The sequence below is a fragment of the Capra hircus genome, chromosome 11, assembly GCF_001704415.2.
Source record: "Capra hircus breed San Clemente chromosome 11, ASM170441v1, whole genome shotgun sequence".
NCBI classification, from domain to species: domain Eukaryota; kingdom Metazoa; phylum Chordata; class Mammalia; order Artiodactyla; family Bovidae; genus Capra; species Capra hircus.
The window spans coordinates 72,835,143-72,849,071 of NC_030818.1; the positions used below are offsets into that span (position 1 = coordinate 72,835,143).

A 13,929-nucleotide genomic window follows, 5' to 3' on the forward strand; every position below is an offset into this window, starting at 1 on the left:
TTACCACTTTAGCAACAAAAGTTAAACAACTTAAACAACAGTTCTTTGGAGAATATGAATGTGATCCAGATATTTAGATGAAATGAAATTTGCTGAAATGAAAAGGTGGAGGTTACTGACTTTTTAAAAAGAGATTACAAAAGAGTTGTAGTATGATGTCATATCTACATATTAATATAGAGAGGGAAAGAAATATACTCAATCCCTGATAGTAAGAATATGGTATTTTTATGTCTTTATCTTGGCTTCCCTGGTGGCTCAGTGGTAAAGAATTTGCCTGCCACCTCAGCAGCCACAGTAGATGTGAGTTTGATCCCTGGGTTGGGAAGATACCCTGGAAAAGGGAATGGAAACCCACTCCAGCATTCTTATTGGGATAATTCCATGGACAGAGGAGCTTGGTGAGCTATAGATGGTAAGGTTAAAAAGAATTAGACACGACTGAGCACATATGTTTCTATCTTACTTTCACTTGAGGTATTTTCCAATTTTGTATAATGCACATGTACTGTTTCTGTAATTACAAGTTGAGATTTATTCTCCAGATAGCCCTGTGCACACGCAAAGTGACACACTGACATAAGTACTGGGTTGGCAAAAAAAAGTTCATTTGGGTTTTTCTGTAAGATGTCATGGAAAAACCCGAACGGTCTTTTTGACCAACCTAATACTTATGTTGGCATTATTTGCAACAGCAAGGGTTTAGAAGTCAACAAAATGCACAGCAGTGTGGGCCTGGTTAAGTAAATTCTAGCATATCTATGCAGTGTTATACAAGACAGCTTAAGAAATAACGTGAACGTTCTCTATGAACTGGTATGGAAACATCTCGAAGATACAGAACAATGTGTACAGGATGCTATTAGTTGTGTAAAAGCAGATGGGCACGAGACTTTGTGTTTGCTTGTATGTGCACAAGGAAATTTTGGAAAAAGCAAAAGAAACGAATCCAGAGGTGGGACAGAGGACCCAGACAAAAGATGGATGGGAGATAGATTTTTTGGTATAAACTCTTTTCTTTTTGCTGTAAACTGCCTGTGGGGTCAAGAGGACAGAACCAGTTGAATGTATCCTGTTTTCAAAAGAAAAAAAGAAAAACCTATTTTAATAAGAATTAGTTATGCGTGCATGCTAAGTCGCTTCTGGCGTACCTGACTCTTGTGACCGCATGGACTGTAGCCTACCAGGCTCCTCTGTCCATGGGGATACTCCAGGCAAGAATACTGGAGTGGGTTGCCATGCCCTCTTCCAGGGGATCTTTCAGACCCCAGGATCGAACCCATGTCTCTTACCTCCTGCTTTGACAGGCGGGTTCTTTACCACTAGCACCACCTGGGAAGCCTAAGAATTAGTTATACTTCTAACAATTTCTACTCCTACAAAAGAGTACATACCCATCCCTCTTTTCAGTAGAGAAAGGCCCAGAAGAAAGACACTGCATGCGAGCTTACCGGTTGATTTTCCTCTTCTGCTGGGACTTAATCACTGTGCTTTCTTCATCTCTCTTCTTCAGCACCTGGAAGTTGTACTCTAACTTCTCTTGGTTTAGCTGATAAGTTGCTTTCATTTGCTGAAGCTGTTGCTCAAGAATCTAAAGTTTTAAAAAAATAATTCTAATTGGTCCTGGTACAATTTATTACACCTGAGGGTCCCTAGTCATCTGTTCTGAAGTCATATTGGAGGAACCTTAGGAACAAGTGTCTCTACCTGAATTCTTAGAAAATTTATCATTAGAGGCAAATTAAAGGTCTGGACAATGGCTCAGATGGTAAAGAATCTGCCTGCAATGCAGGAGATCTGGGTTCGATCCCTGGGTTGAGAAGATTCCCTGAAGGAGAGCATGGCAACCCACTCCAGTATTCTTGCCTAGAGAAACCCCATGCACAGAGGAGCCTGGTAGGCTACAGTCCATAGGGTTGTCAAAGGACAAGATTGATCGACTAAGCATACAATGGCACATAATATTTTTATAATTTAGCATATGTGAAATATTTGTTTATCATATACCATGATGTTTTATTATTTCCTTATAGTATACACATTTATGTTGATTTGATAATCTTCAATATTATAAAATAATGGTGGAAAGTACTGCATGTAAAACATTGGGAGTATTTTACTTTCTTACAGTAGATTCTCAGAAGTCAGGTTCAAAGGTTCTCAGTAAACTGATTCCCACAATTTATGGTTCACACTCCACTGACTGTGGGCAAGTACCCACCTCCCCACCTGTCAGTGCTCAACACCATGCAGGGCAGGCTGGCCCTTGGGGCAGGAGGCCTGGGACGGAGCAGGGAGCTGCCTGGAGCCACACCCCACTCTTGCTGAACATGCTTAAAGTTTCATTTAGAAATTTCTGACTTGACAGTATCCCAACGGGCCTATAGAAGATGCTGAAGGCACAGCTTCATCTCAAGTGCAATTACCCAGGGTGGTTCCAGCCTGAGCCACTGCTCTGGGCCCTGCAACCTTCTAGGGATGGCTGTGTGCTATGTCCACTGGGGGAAAAGATTCTCAGCAATTCTTCCAGCAAAGTCATGATGATTTATGCCACTGTGCTCCAATCATAACCATCTCTGCTGCTTCAAATGGGACCAGCCCTGGATACTGGGGAGGCCACTGTTCAGCGTGGGTGGCACAGAAGTCCAATAGAAAAGTTTTTTGTTGGATGGTGACAATCTGAGAGAGTGTGAACACTCACAGAAAAGGAGGGTCTCCAGAGCTGCTCTGGATTTTGGACGATCATGAGCAAACTCCAGGCTTTGCTGGGATCGAGGCCTTGGGGAGCCCCGTGACCCTGAGCATCTGGGTGTCTGCTCTAACCGTGTCCATGGACCTCCTTTGCAATGAGCCCCTGTCACTAAGACAGCATTTGCCAAACTTATTGGGCCATAGAACAATTTTTATATTTATAACACAGGAAGAGCACGTAAGTTATAAATGTGAGCCCTACTATATGAATTCTCCGGTGAATTTTATTCTGAAAGGCAGATTATTACATAATAATCATTATGTAAATAGACTCTATTTTTCTTACATAATACATCTTCAAAGGAAAAAAATACCACTGGCACTATTTTTTTGTTGTTGGTTTTGTGAAACCATCATCAATATTTCACCTAGTTGAATACAGTTTACAAAACTCTGAACAAAAGTAATTAGGCCATGTATTTTTCTTTGTGACCTAAAAGAATTTATTAGCACCACACACTAACCAACTGAGCTAACCAGCCAGTGGATGTGATCTAAAAACAGATCTTAAATCTAAGTCAGTTTTATAGGCAAAAATATTTATTATAATAATAATAATAATCTGTCACTGGATTGTTTCAATTTACAGTCTTTTGCCTGTGCATGCACTGTTGAATATTTATTAGCCAATTTTATTTCCTCTTGTTGAAAATATCTACTCCTGCTTTTTGTTAATATTCTTAGGGAACTGGGGCTTTCCTGGTGGCTCAGATAGTAAAGAATCTGCCTGTAATATGGGAGACCCAGGTTGGATCCCTAGGTCAGGGAAGATACCCTGGAGAAGGGGATGGCTACCCACTCCAATATTCTTGCCTGGAGAAACGTCTGTGCTTATTCAATTATGCAAAGATATTTTTGCAAAGCTGTACTCTGTGTTCCTATAGACTAATGGCAAAACATCATGTTTAGTTTGGAAGAATCATTTATAAAGATTATAATTTAACCTGTCACCAAAATCCTTCAGTGTTCCAGGGACTGTGGGTGTGGATCACCCGCCTCTTCTCCTCTTTCTCCTGGGGCAGTAGAAGCAGCCAGGGAGCTCCTTTCTGAAGCCAACTCCTGCCCCAGGCTGACACTGGTAGCCAACATCGCCCCCGCAGAACAGAAATTTAGTACAGCCTTTCCCTCTGGCCTTCTCAGCTGATTCTAAAGATACCACTGGGCCTCTTTATCACTGATCTCAACCTGTGGGGGTGGAGGGGGCCCCAGGGATTCCATTAAGAACTACAGACTCCACATTCCAAACTCTTGCTTACCCTTTTCTTCCTGTCACTCACTCTTTAAAAAAAAAAAATGGCCTTTGTGGCCATTAGCAACGAATATGAACTTATCTTTTCGTAGAATTTTTATGTTATTTATGTTTGTCTTTGACCTGGCTGGGCCTTTGCCGCTGCGTGGGCTTTTCTCTAGTTCCGGAGAGTGGGGGCTGCTCTCTGAGTGGCGTGGGCTTCTCCTGTTGTGGAGCAAGGGCTCTACGGCACTTGGGCACCAGCAGTTCTGGCTCTCGGACTCGAGAGCACAGGCTCAATCATTGTGGCACACGGCTTAGTTGCTCCTTGGCATGTGGGATCTTCCCGGACCAGGGACTGAACTCGTTTCTCCTGCAGTGGCGTTCTTATCCACTGAGCCCCCAGGAAAGCCCTCATTCACTCTCTTAAACTACTTAGACTATTCACGATCTTGCTTTCTAACTCAAACGATTGTTAACTCCTAGAGGACAGAAACTATATCTTATTTGTTTTTATGCTTTGTACCAGGTAAGTTCACAATACTTGGTAAGTAAATACCTTGTATTTAATTTTTGTGATTAATATTCTGGCAGTAAAGTTGTACTAAACCATTCTCCAACTTTAAATGAGCACGTAAGGCCTAAAAATAAAAGTTGCTTCCTACATCAAGAACTAAGTGTTCCTAGCTCTTTTATTTTGGAGTGGTGGGTATCGGTGGTTAAATTGTTGAGTATATAATGTTTATAGGTTTCTCTTTGTTCATTGTTAATATGACCTTTCTAGTAGTGAGAACTGAAAAGTATACCTTCTTATTTTTACTTCTTGTACCTATCAAACCAAACCTATAGGTACTGGATCTTCAATATTTTGGGGGTTTGCAAAAAAAATTAGTTTCGTATTTTAGAAATGATACAGTGCAAAGAATTAGTGTTAGGAAGTGAACCGCATGCCATATCTTTCTGACAAAAATTGATGCTATCTGACTTTACTATCGTGACTACAGCTCCAAGGCACTATGATAAAGTTCAATCTACTAAAATATTTCACATATTGCAATATGGGTAATCCATGATTCAATTACCTTTTCTCAGTTCAAGGGTGAAACGTGGTACAATATAGTCATTCTGCCTGCCTCTTGAAAAATCTGTACGCAGGTCAGGAAGGAACAGTTAGAACTGGACATGGAACAACAGACTGGTTCCAAATAGGAAAAGGAGTGCGTCAAGGCTGTATATTGTCACCCTGCTTATTTAACTTATATGCAGAGTACATCATGAGAAATGCTGGACTGGAAGAAACTCAAGCTGGAATCAAGATTGCCAGGAGAAATATCAATAATCTCAGATATGCAGATGACACCACCCTTATGGCAGAAAGGGAAGAGGAACTAAAAAGCCTCTTGATGAAAGTGAAAGAGGAGAGTGAAAAAGTTGGCTTAAAGCTCAACATTCAGAAAACAAAGATCATGGCATCCGTTCCCATCACTTCATGGGAAATAGATGGGGAAACAGGGGAAAGTGTCAGACTTTATTTTTGGGGGCTCCAAAATCACTGCAGATGGTGACTGCAGCCATGAAATTAAAAGACGCTTACTCCTTGGAAGAAAAGTTATGACCAACCTAGATAGCATATTCAAAAGCAGAGACATTACTTTGCCAACTAAGGTCCGTCTAGTCAAGGCTATGGTTTTTCCTGTGGTCATGTATGGATGTGAGAGTTGGACTGTGAAGAAGGCTGAGTGCCAAAGAATTGATGCTTTTGAACTGTGATGTTGGAAAAGACTCTTGAAGGTCCCTTGGACTGCAAGGATATCCAACCAGTCCATTCTGAAGGAGATCAGCCCTGGGATTTCTTTGGAAGGAATGATGCTAGAGCTGAAACTCCAGTACTTTGGCCACCTCATGTGAAGAGTTGACTCACTGGAAAAGACTCTGATGCTGGGAGGGATTGGGGGCAGGAGGAGAAGGGGACGACAGAGGATGAGATGGCTGGACGGCATCACTGACTCGATGGATGTGAATCTGAGTGAACTCTGGGAGTTGGTGATGGACAGGGAGGCCTGGCGTGCTGCGATTCATGGGGTCGCAAAGAGTCAGACCCGACTGAGCGACTGAACTGAACTGAACTGAACTGAACTGATAGTCATTCTGACACAGGGAAGAACTCTTACACTGATGAACTGCACACAGGTTCCCACTCTGAGAGTCTCCATCTGTCTGCCTACCAAATACCCACACCTCACCACTAGTCCATCCAGACACGTGAGCCAGGAAAGTCAGGTCTCCTGGGCTACCTGCCTCTCTGCCCCTCACCTCCCTAGTCTTATCTCTTAACCTCTATAACCTCCTCATGTCCCATGTCCTTCTTGGCTTCATTCGTGTCCTTCAATGACTTCATTCAAGCATTTGAACATTGGATTAAGAACATGAGGTTCCAAGCCTACAACTCAACAGCAATAAGTTACTCAGTTACGAAATGGGGAAAGAACCTGAACAGACATATCTCCAAAGAAGACATGAAGATGACTAATGGGTACATGAAAAGATGCTCAACACCACTAATCATCAGGGAACGGCAAATCAGAACCACAATGAGATATCACTTCACACCTATTAGGATGGCTGTTATCAAAAAACAAAGGACAGCAAGCATTGGCAAGGATCTGGAGAAAAGAGAATCCTTCAACAGTTAGCAGAAATGCAAACTGGTACAGCCACTATGGAAACAATATGGCAGTTTCTCAAAAAATTAAAAATAGGGTTACTATGTGATCAGGTAATATTAATATGTAACCTGAAAATTTGAAATATGGAACTCAAAGAGGTATCTGCACTCCCATGTTCATTGCAGCATTATTCACTTCAGTCAAGATACAGAAACAATCTAAATATCTGATGATGGACTAATGGATTTTTAAAAGGTTCCCTGGTGGCTCAGACAGTAAAGAATTCACCTGCAATGTAGGAGACTGAGGTTTGAAGCCGAGCTGGGAAGATTTCCCCAGAGAAGGGAATGGCTACCCACTCCAGTATTCTTGCCTGGAGAATCTCCATGGACAGAGGAGCCTGGCAGGCTACAGTCCATGGGGTCGCAAAGAGCTGGACATGACTGAGCAATTAACACTATATACATACAATGGCATATTATTCAGCCTTTAGAAAAAGGAAATCCTGCCATTTGCAACAGAAATGAACATGCAGGGCATTATGCTAAGTGAAATAAGCCAGATACAGAAAGACAAATACTGCATGATCTCACTTACATGTGAGATCTAAAATAATGAAAAAGAAGCAGAGAGGAAAATTTGCAATGAGGGGCTGTCAAGGGCTGGAGGCGGAGAAAGCAATGGCACCCCACTCCAGTACTCTTGCCTGGAAAATCCCATGAGTGGAGGAGCCTGGTAGGCTGCAGTCCATGGGGTCACTAAGAGTCGGACACAACTGAGTGTCTTCACTTTCACTTTTCACTTTCATGCATTGGAGAAGGAAATGGCAACCCACTCCAGTGTTCTTGCCTGGAGAATTCCAGGGACGGGGGAGCCTGGTGGGCTGCCATCTATGGAGCCGCACAGAGTCGGACACGACTGAAGTGACTTAGCAGCAGCAGTAGCAAGGGCTGGAGGAGGGGAAGATGAGGAGGTACTAGTCAAAGTGTTACAAAGTTTCATCTGTGCAAGATGAATAAGTCCTGGAAATATAATGTACAACCTAGAGCTCATGATTAACAATACTGTACTTAAACTTAAAAATTTGCTAAGAGGGTAGATCTTCTATTAAAGGTCTTTACCACAAAAAGAAAAACAAAACAACAACAAAAAAGAATGTGAGGTTCCATTATTTCACTGTTCGAGACCAGTATGTACTGCTATCATGCAAATGATCATAGAACCAAGATAACTTCAGAAAACTTAACTATAGCTATTTTCATTAACAGTGTAATGTGTACAGCCCACAGAAGCCAAGCTGCTTGCTTACAAAAGTCTACTGTTCCTTGTCAGTAACTCTCAGCTCCCTGACATTAATATTAAGAAAGGCTCAAGAAAATTCTCAAGACTGGAAACATATTTGTAGTCTAATAGGATTTTTTTTTAATGCCTGGGGCCATGGCAGTGAAAGTACTGAGTCCACTGGACCACCAGGGAATTCCCTAATAGGGTTTTTTAATTTAATCTCATTATACAAGAGGAGTTCAGAACTGAAATTCTACCAAAGGCTATGTGGAAAAACTTTAACATGTTTTTCTAGATGAAGACTGAAATGAACGGAACATGCTTGAATGTTAAGATGCAACTATGTTACATCTAAACATAATTAGGGATATTTTTTTTTTAACCAATGTTGAAACAGAATCCTATGTTTGTACAGAACTTTAGGAACCAGAAAATCTAACCCCCTTCCCACTGCAGGAATCCTTCTACACTGAAGACAGACACAGTCATTCAGCCTCTGAATACTTTATGACATAAAAGGACTCTTGTTCTGTGGGATGACCCTTTTCTGTGTTAGACAGTTCCAACTATGAGGCAGTTCTTTCTGATGGTGAGTCGGAATCTGCCTTACTGCTATGTTCAACCAGCATCAGGAGGCTGTTTGGAATACTGGGAAAGACAGAAGTTACCAAGGCACACAGAAGGTGAAGGTGAAGGTGAAGTCGCTCAGTCGGGTCCGATTTTGCGACCCCGTGGACTGTAACCTACCAGACTTCTCCGTCCATGGGATTCTCCAGGCAAGAATACTGGAGTGGATTGCCATTTCCTTCTCTAGGGGATCTTCCCAACCCAGGGATCGAACCCAGGTCTCCCACATTGGAGGCAGACGCTTTAACCTCTGAGCCACCAGGGAAGGCACACAGAACTGGGTTTGAATCCAGGGCTTACCATTTACCAGATAAACAAACAGCCTTGTCTCTGAGCCTCAATTTCATGGCATATAAAATGACACTAGTGATTTCTCCCCTTCGAGTTACTATATAAGGATTAGGGAAACTGTGTGTTAAGTGCCTGGAGTATGGAAGGCACCCATTGCATGGTGGCCACCCTACCATTACCTGGCCCTAGAGACATTTTCCCTCCACCCGGGAAAAATGCGCAGTTCTCTCAATGATCCCTCACATGCCATGGTTTCCAGACCCCTTCAGCATCTTGGCAATTTTTCACTGGTTTTTTACAGAAAGAATTCCTCCACATGTTTCTTGTAAATAAGCTCCTTCAGATACGATCACTGAGAGCAGATAATGAGTAAGTATTGGTTGGGTGGACTAGCTCTAGAATATTGTGTTTGCTAAGGATGAGACGTTCACAGGTGTTCCGTCTGCCGAGCCGCCCAGACACCCTGGCGGAGAAACAAGCCACACCTGCACGTCCTGCTCCAGCTTGATCTTGATCGTGTTGTACTCTTCGCAGTCCCAGACCCTCTGCTTGTTGAGCTGTTTCTCATAGTCCTCCACTTTCTTGATGCGGTTCATCAGATATTCCAGCTAAAGGCACAGGGAGTCAAGGGGAAGGACAGGCCCCATCCCTGTTCTAACTCTGAAGGGAGTCTCTCTGCCCTCAAAACCCCTGTGCCCCAAGGCTTTGAACTCAAAGGCCATGGCTTGCATTGCTTAACAGGGTCCTGACTCTATAGACTCTAAGAGGAGTGCAGACCCTGCCGTCAGACATTTGTATTTCTAAGGAAAAAAAAAATCTAATGGATTTTGGTCATATTATTTCTTTGTTCTTTATGTCTCTGAAATAAATTGATAATCTCACATCCTTTAGAAAGTGTCTTAAAACAGTTTCTTGGGCCACAAATACCCATGGCTGGGGGAGATACCCAGGAAACAAAGGAGAGAGTGGCAGGACCAGTGAAACCACAGAGGGCTACACACGTGGTACCAACCACCTCCACCACAAGAGGGGGCCGTCCACAGGCCCTACTGCTGACCTGGCAGTCGCAGTCAGGATGTGGGGTTACAGCAGTCTTCCCCAAGGTACAAAAAGCTAGCAAATTCAGCCTCAGCAGGAGTTACCCCAGACTCTACAAATCACCACTGACACCTCCGCCTCCCCCACCGGCCACTCTCTGACCTCTTTGGCGTTGTGAGCCTGTAAGGCCCGCTCCCATTTCTTCTTATTGCTGGTCAGCAGTTCCTGTCTCTCCACCTCAAATGCTTTCTGCGACCAGAAGGAAAAAGGGCTCTTGTGTCTGCTCTACGCAGGCAGGTCCCATAGCACCAAAGCGCGCTCAGACAGCAGCAGCAGCATTGCATCTCCACCCACGCAAAGTCGAACCCAAATGCAGATTTGTCAGGTTTCATGCATCCGAAGCACCGTGGAAGGAGCTGCATGGGGAGTGTTACAAAGCCTACCGCTTCACAAGGATTGTGAGAGGGAGTGTGCCAGCCGTCCTATGTCCAGTGGGGGACGGCCAGGGCCTAGAAGTCCCAAGGCCAACCCTGGCATGCATCCGCTGGGACTTGAGTGGCAGCACTGCAGTGGCTGGGGTTTCCATGAAGCAAAGGCAGCATGGAGCTCACAGAACAGGGGGTGGGGGTGGGGGGTAGATGGGAGTGCAGAGATAAGTCTGTGCTAATCCAAAGAGAGAGGCCCCCACCTCTTGGTTCTCTTCCATATTTGGAAAGGCCTGTCTGGATGTCAGTCCTTAACATTTCAGGCCAGTCCAGAGTACAGGCTCCTGGATTTTGTTTGGCACGCCCCTTTCCCCTCCCCACATTCCTGACTGTCATAAACACGTCAGATAAGTGGCTCAAAAATGCCTGATGTTCTGGAACACTGATCTCCCTCCTCTACTCCTCTTACTTTACCCTGTTTTATCTTCTTTCCAAGTGCTTATCACCACCTGTCAAATTACATACATAGTAATCTATCTGTCTATTAGGTAGCTGCCTCTGCTAGAATACAGGTCCCATCCAGGACTTTGTCCCTGGCTGTTGCCCCAGCCCCTGGCACAGTGCTTGCCATTTAGTAGACACTTGCATATTTGTTGGAGGAGCAAACATATGAACAAGCAAATGAATGAAACCCTAGAGCAGAGACCTCAATGAGAGTGGTGAGACGGAGCAATTACAGCAGTCTAGGGCCCTCCCTGGGTGGTTAGGACAAGCCAGCCTCCCCCCCAGGGGACTCCTTCCAGGGCCTTCTGCCAGGGGCCTCCTCCCAGGACAGGGGGGCAGCTCTCTCACACACCATTACCTCGATATTTTGGAGCTCCTGGCGAAACGTTTTCATCACATTCTTCACCTGCTCTTCCATCCTCTCCAGGAGCAGGCAGATGTCATCTGACTGTTTCTTCAAATCCTTCACGTACTGGTCATCTTTCATTTTTAACTCCTAGAGAAGAGCATATCAAAGGTTCGTCACCAACTGAGACAGAAGCCAGAGGCTGCCAGCCCCCCACCCCCAGACCACCCTCGGACCGCTCCCATCAGCTCATGCACTAGAAAATAAAGCTGCACAAAGGCAAGGTGATGGATAGGCTTCTTCCTCGCCTATCCAGGGAGAAGCACAGGTGTTTGGAGCCCATGGGCTCAGCTCAGGGCAAAGCCTCAATGAGAAGACCAGGACCAAACCCCAAGAGGATTACTTGCTGCAAATCTCCCTGCAGGCTCCCAGAAAACCCAGGTGGCTCCTGCCAAGCAACGAATGTCCATATTCCAACATGGGCACACATCTACTGCAGACTGTTCCATTCCTTACCTAAGCACAGAAAGCCGGAAACGGCATTTACTACAACAGGACATCTTTCTCTTAGGCAGCCAATGATTCTAAAATGACTGCAGAACTTTTTCTTCCAGTTAAAAGGGACTGAGGGACTTCCCTGGTGGTCCAATGGCCAAGAATTCACCTTACAAGGCAGGAGACACTGGTTCGATTCCACATGCTACCAAGCAACTAAGCTTGCACACCACAACTAAAGAGCCTGTGTGCCCTAACTGACACAGCCAAACAATAAACATATACTTTTTTAAAACAATAATCTTTAAAAAAAAAAGTGTATAGCTTGAAACAACAAGGTCCTACTGTAGAGCATAGGAACTATATTAAATATCCTGTGATAAACTGTAATGGAAAAGGATATGAAAAAGAATGTATATCTATGTATAACTGAGTCACTTTGCTGTAGAGCCATAATTAACACAATATAGTAATTCAACCATACTTTGATTAAAAATATTTTTAAGTGTATTGCCCAAGCTGTACTACATCCTTGGTAATGAAGTAAGGCCTCTGCCTTTCTCCATTCAGGAAAAGCACGCATTCTCCCAGCTCCATTCCCTGTGGTGGACCCAGGGCCAGGCTCTTGCCTGCTGTAACTCGCTGATCAGCTTGTTCTTATCTTCGATCAGCCCCGCGCAGTGCACCTGCTGGGCATTGAGCATTTCCCACAGCTCCTGAGGGATTCTCCGCTGCTTGCCCTCCTCCCACTTGATGGTGATCTCATCAAATTTGTCCTGGCTGGTCTTGACCTCGTTCTCCAGCTTTTCAAGTCTGCAAATATATAAACAAACCAGTTCTGGAGGCTGCCTTTCAAGAGCACAGGCTGGTTCTCTAGGATCTGGAAAACAGGCCATGGTACCAAGCCCTGTCTGCTTCCAGGTAGAATCACTGCAAACCAAACCAGACTCTAAGAAAGCTTCTTTTAGTTTAAAGCTTGACTGACTGTAGATAACAGGCCAAATAAACAAAGTGACCCAGGACAAAAATGGATCAGCATTAAAGCTGTACAAACACTGTCAGGAGCCAGCTCGGGAGATCCCACCCATGACAAGGTCATGCAGGACTCGAGGGACTCCCTGGGCCATCCCACCCATGACAAGGTCATGTGGAAGAAACCTGATAGCAAGGCTTCAGGATTCAAGGGACCCCCTGGGCCTGCTCAAGCATCTACCCCAAAACCAGAATCTGTCTGTCTTACTATTTTATGTCTTTCACCAACTCTTCTGACATTAACAGGGGGCTGTCCCCGACCACCTTTCTCTGGAAAGAGTTAACTTAGGACTCTAGCTAATAAGTCTCCTGGACAAGATAAGAGTGTTTCAATTCAAACCCCCTGTTAGCATTCTAGCTTACTTGGCAGGTTTATCTAGACTCTTGCAACATTGTTGAGCCAATGCTTGCTGCCAAGTTCTCACATCCCTTATCCATTGTGTTCCTGGGAGTGCATACAGTCAGGATGTAGAAAAACAAGCAGCAGCTTTAGCATCAACAACATTAGACTTTGAGTCAATAAGTTCTTTCTTTGCTGTAACCTGCTAAATCTTTGCTCCATAAAAATGTAACTCTGTACTTTAAGGGTGATGCAGGCTAAGAATTTAAGAAAAAACACTTTAAGAGAAAATTATTGTTCTGGCTGACCAACCTTTATCAAAAAGGGGTCATAAAATATCAACAGGCCTCCGGGCCAGAAGATAATGTACAAAAAATAAGACTCTTGCAGAAAAGAACCTGGTATCAGTAAAAGTTAATACTGATGGAATGTTGAGTTGCCTCTGCATTTTTCACTTTGCTCAATGTACAACTCAGGGTATAAAACCCTCTCTGAAAATAAAGTAACAAGCCTCGCTCAAAGAAGCTTGGTCACCCCATGTCTGTCTTTTTCCTTTCTTTCTTTTTCTCTCTTACTCTCTTTTTCAGGCTGATCCCTTGGAGCATAGAGGCTCTCTGTGTTCACTTATCTGCCTGGGTTTCTAAGACCTGAACAGGAAGACGTTCTGCATCTTCACTCCCTCGGGAGACCAGGAGGGCCCCTGTGGCCTCCATGAACAGAACAAGCTCCTTGTCTCGGGGCTTTATTGGCTTTCTGCGTAAACCAAGGAATATCAGCCTCTTTCTCTCCTCTATTTTCTTATCTACAACATTCTTTCTTTATCTCTCTTTAAATCATTCGCCGACGCCGTTTTTCCTTTGGGTTCGCCTGGATCCTGCTGGGGCTGAACCCCGGCAAAACAC

The 13,929-nt window shown here is 44.1% G+C and overlaps 1 protein-coding gene across 3 annotated transcripts in view; it reads right to left on the bottom strand.

Annotated features, from left to right (window-relative positions):
- Window positions 1–13,929, bottom strand: part of DRC1 (dynein regulatory complex subunit 1) — a 45,936-nt gene that overhangs the window by 17,118 nt on the left and 14,889 nt on the right. For all 3 annotated transcript variants that reach the window (XM_005686932.3, XM_005686931.3, XM_005686933.3), the window contains exons 4-8: window positions 12,285–12,468; window positions 11,173–11,310; window positions 10,048–10,134; window positions 9,333–9,455; window positions 1,452–1,591 (exon numbers count right to left, since the gene is read on the bottom strand). In XM_005686932.3, coding sequence (XP_005686989.2) covers window positions 1,452–1,591; window positions 9,333–9,455; window positions 10,048–10,134; window positions 11,173–11,310; window positions 12,285–12,468 — 672 coding nt within the window. The remainder of the gene's footprint in view (window positions 1–1,451; window positions 1,592–9,332; window positions 9,456–10,047; window positions 10,135–11,172; window positions 11,311–12,284; window positions 12,469–13,929) is intronic.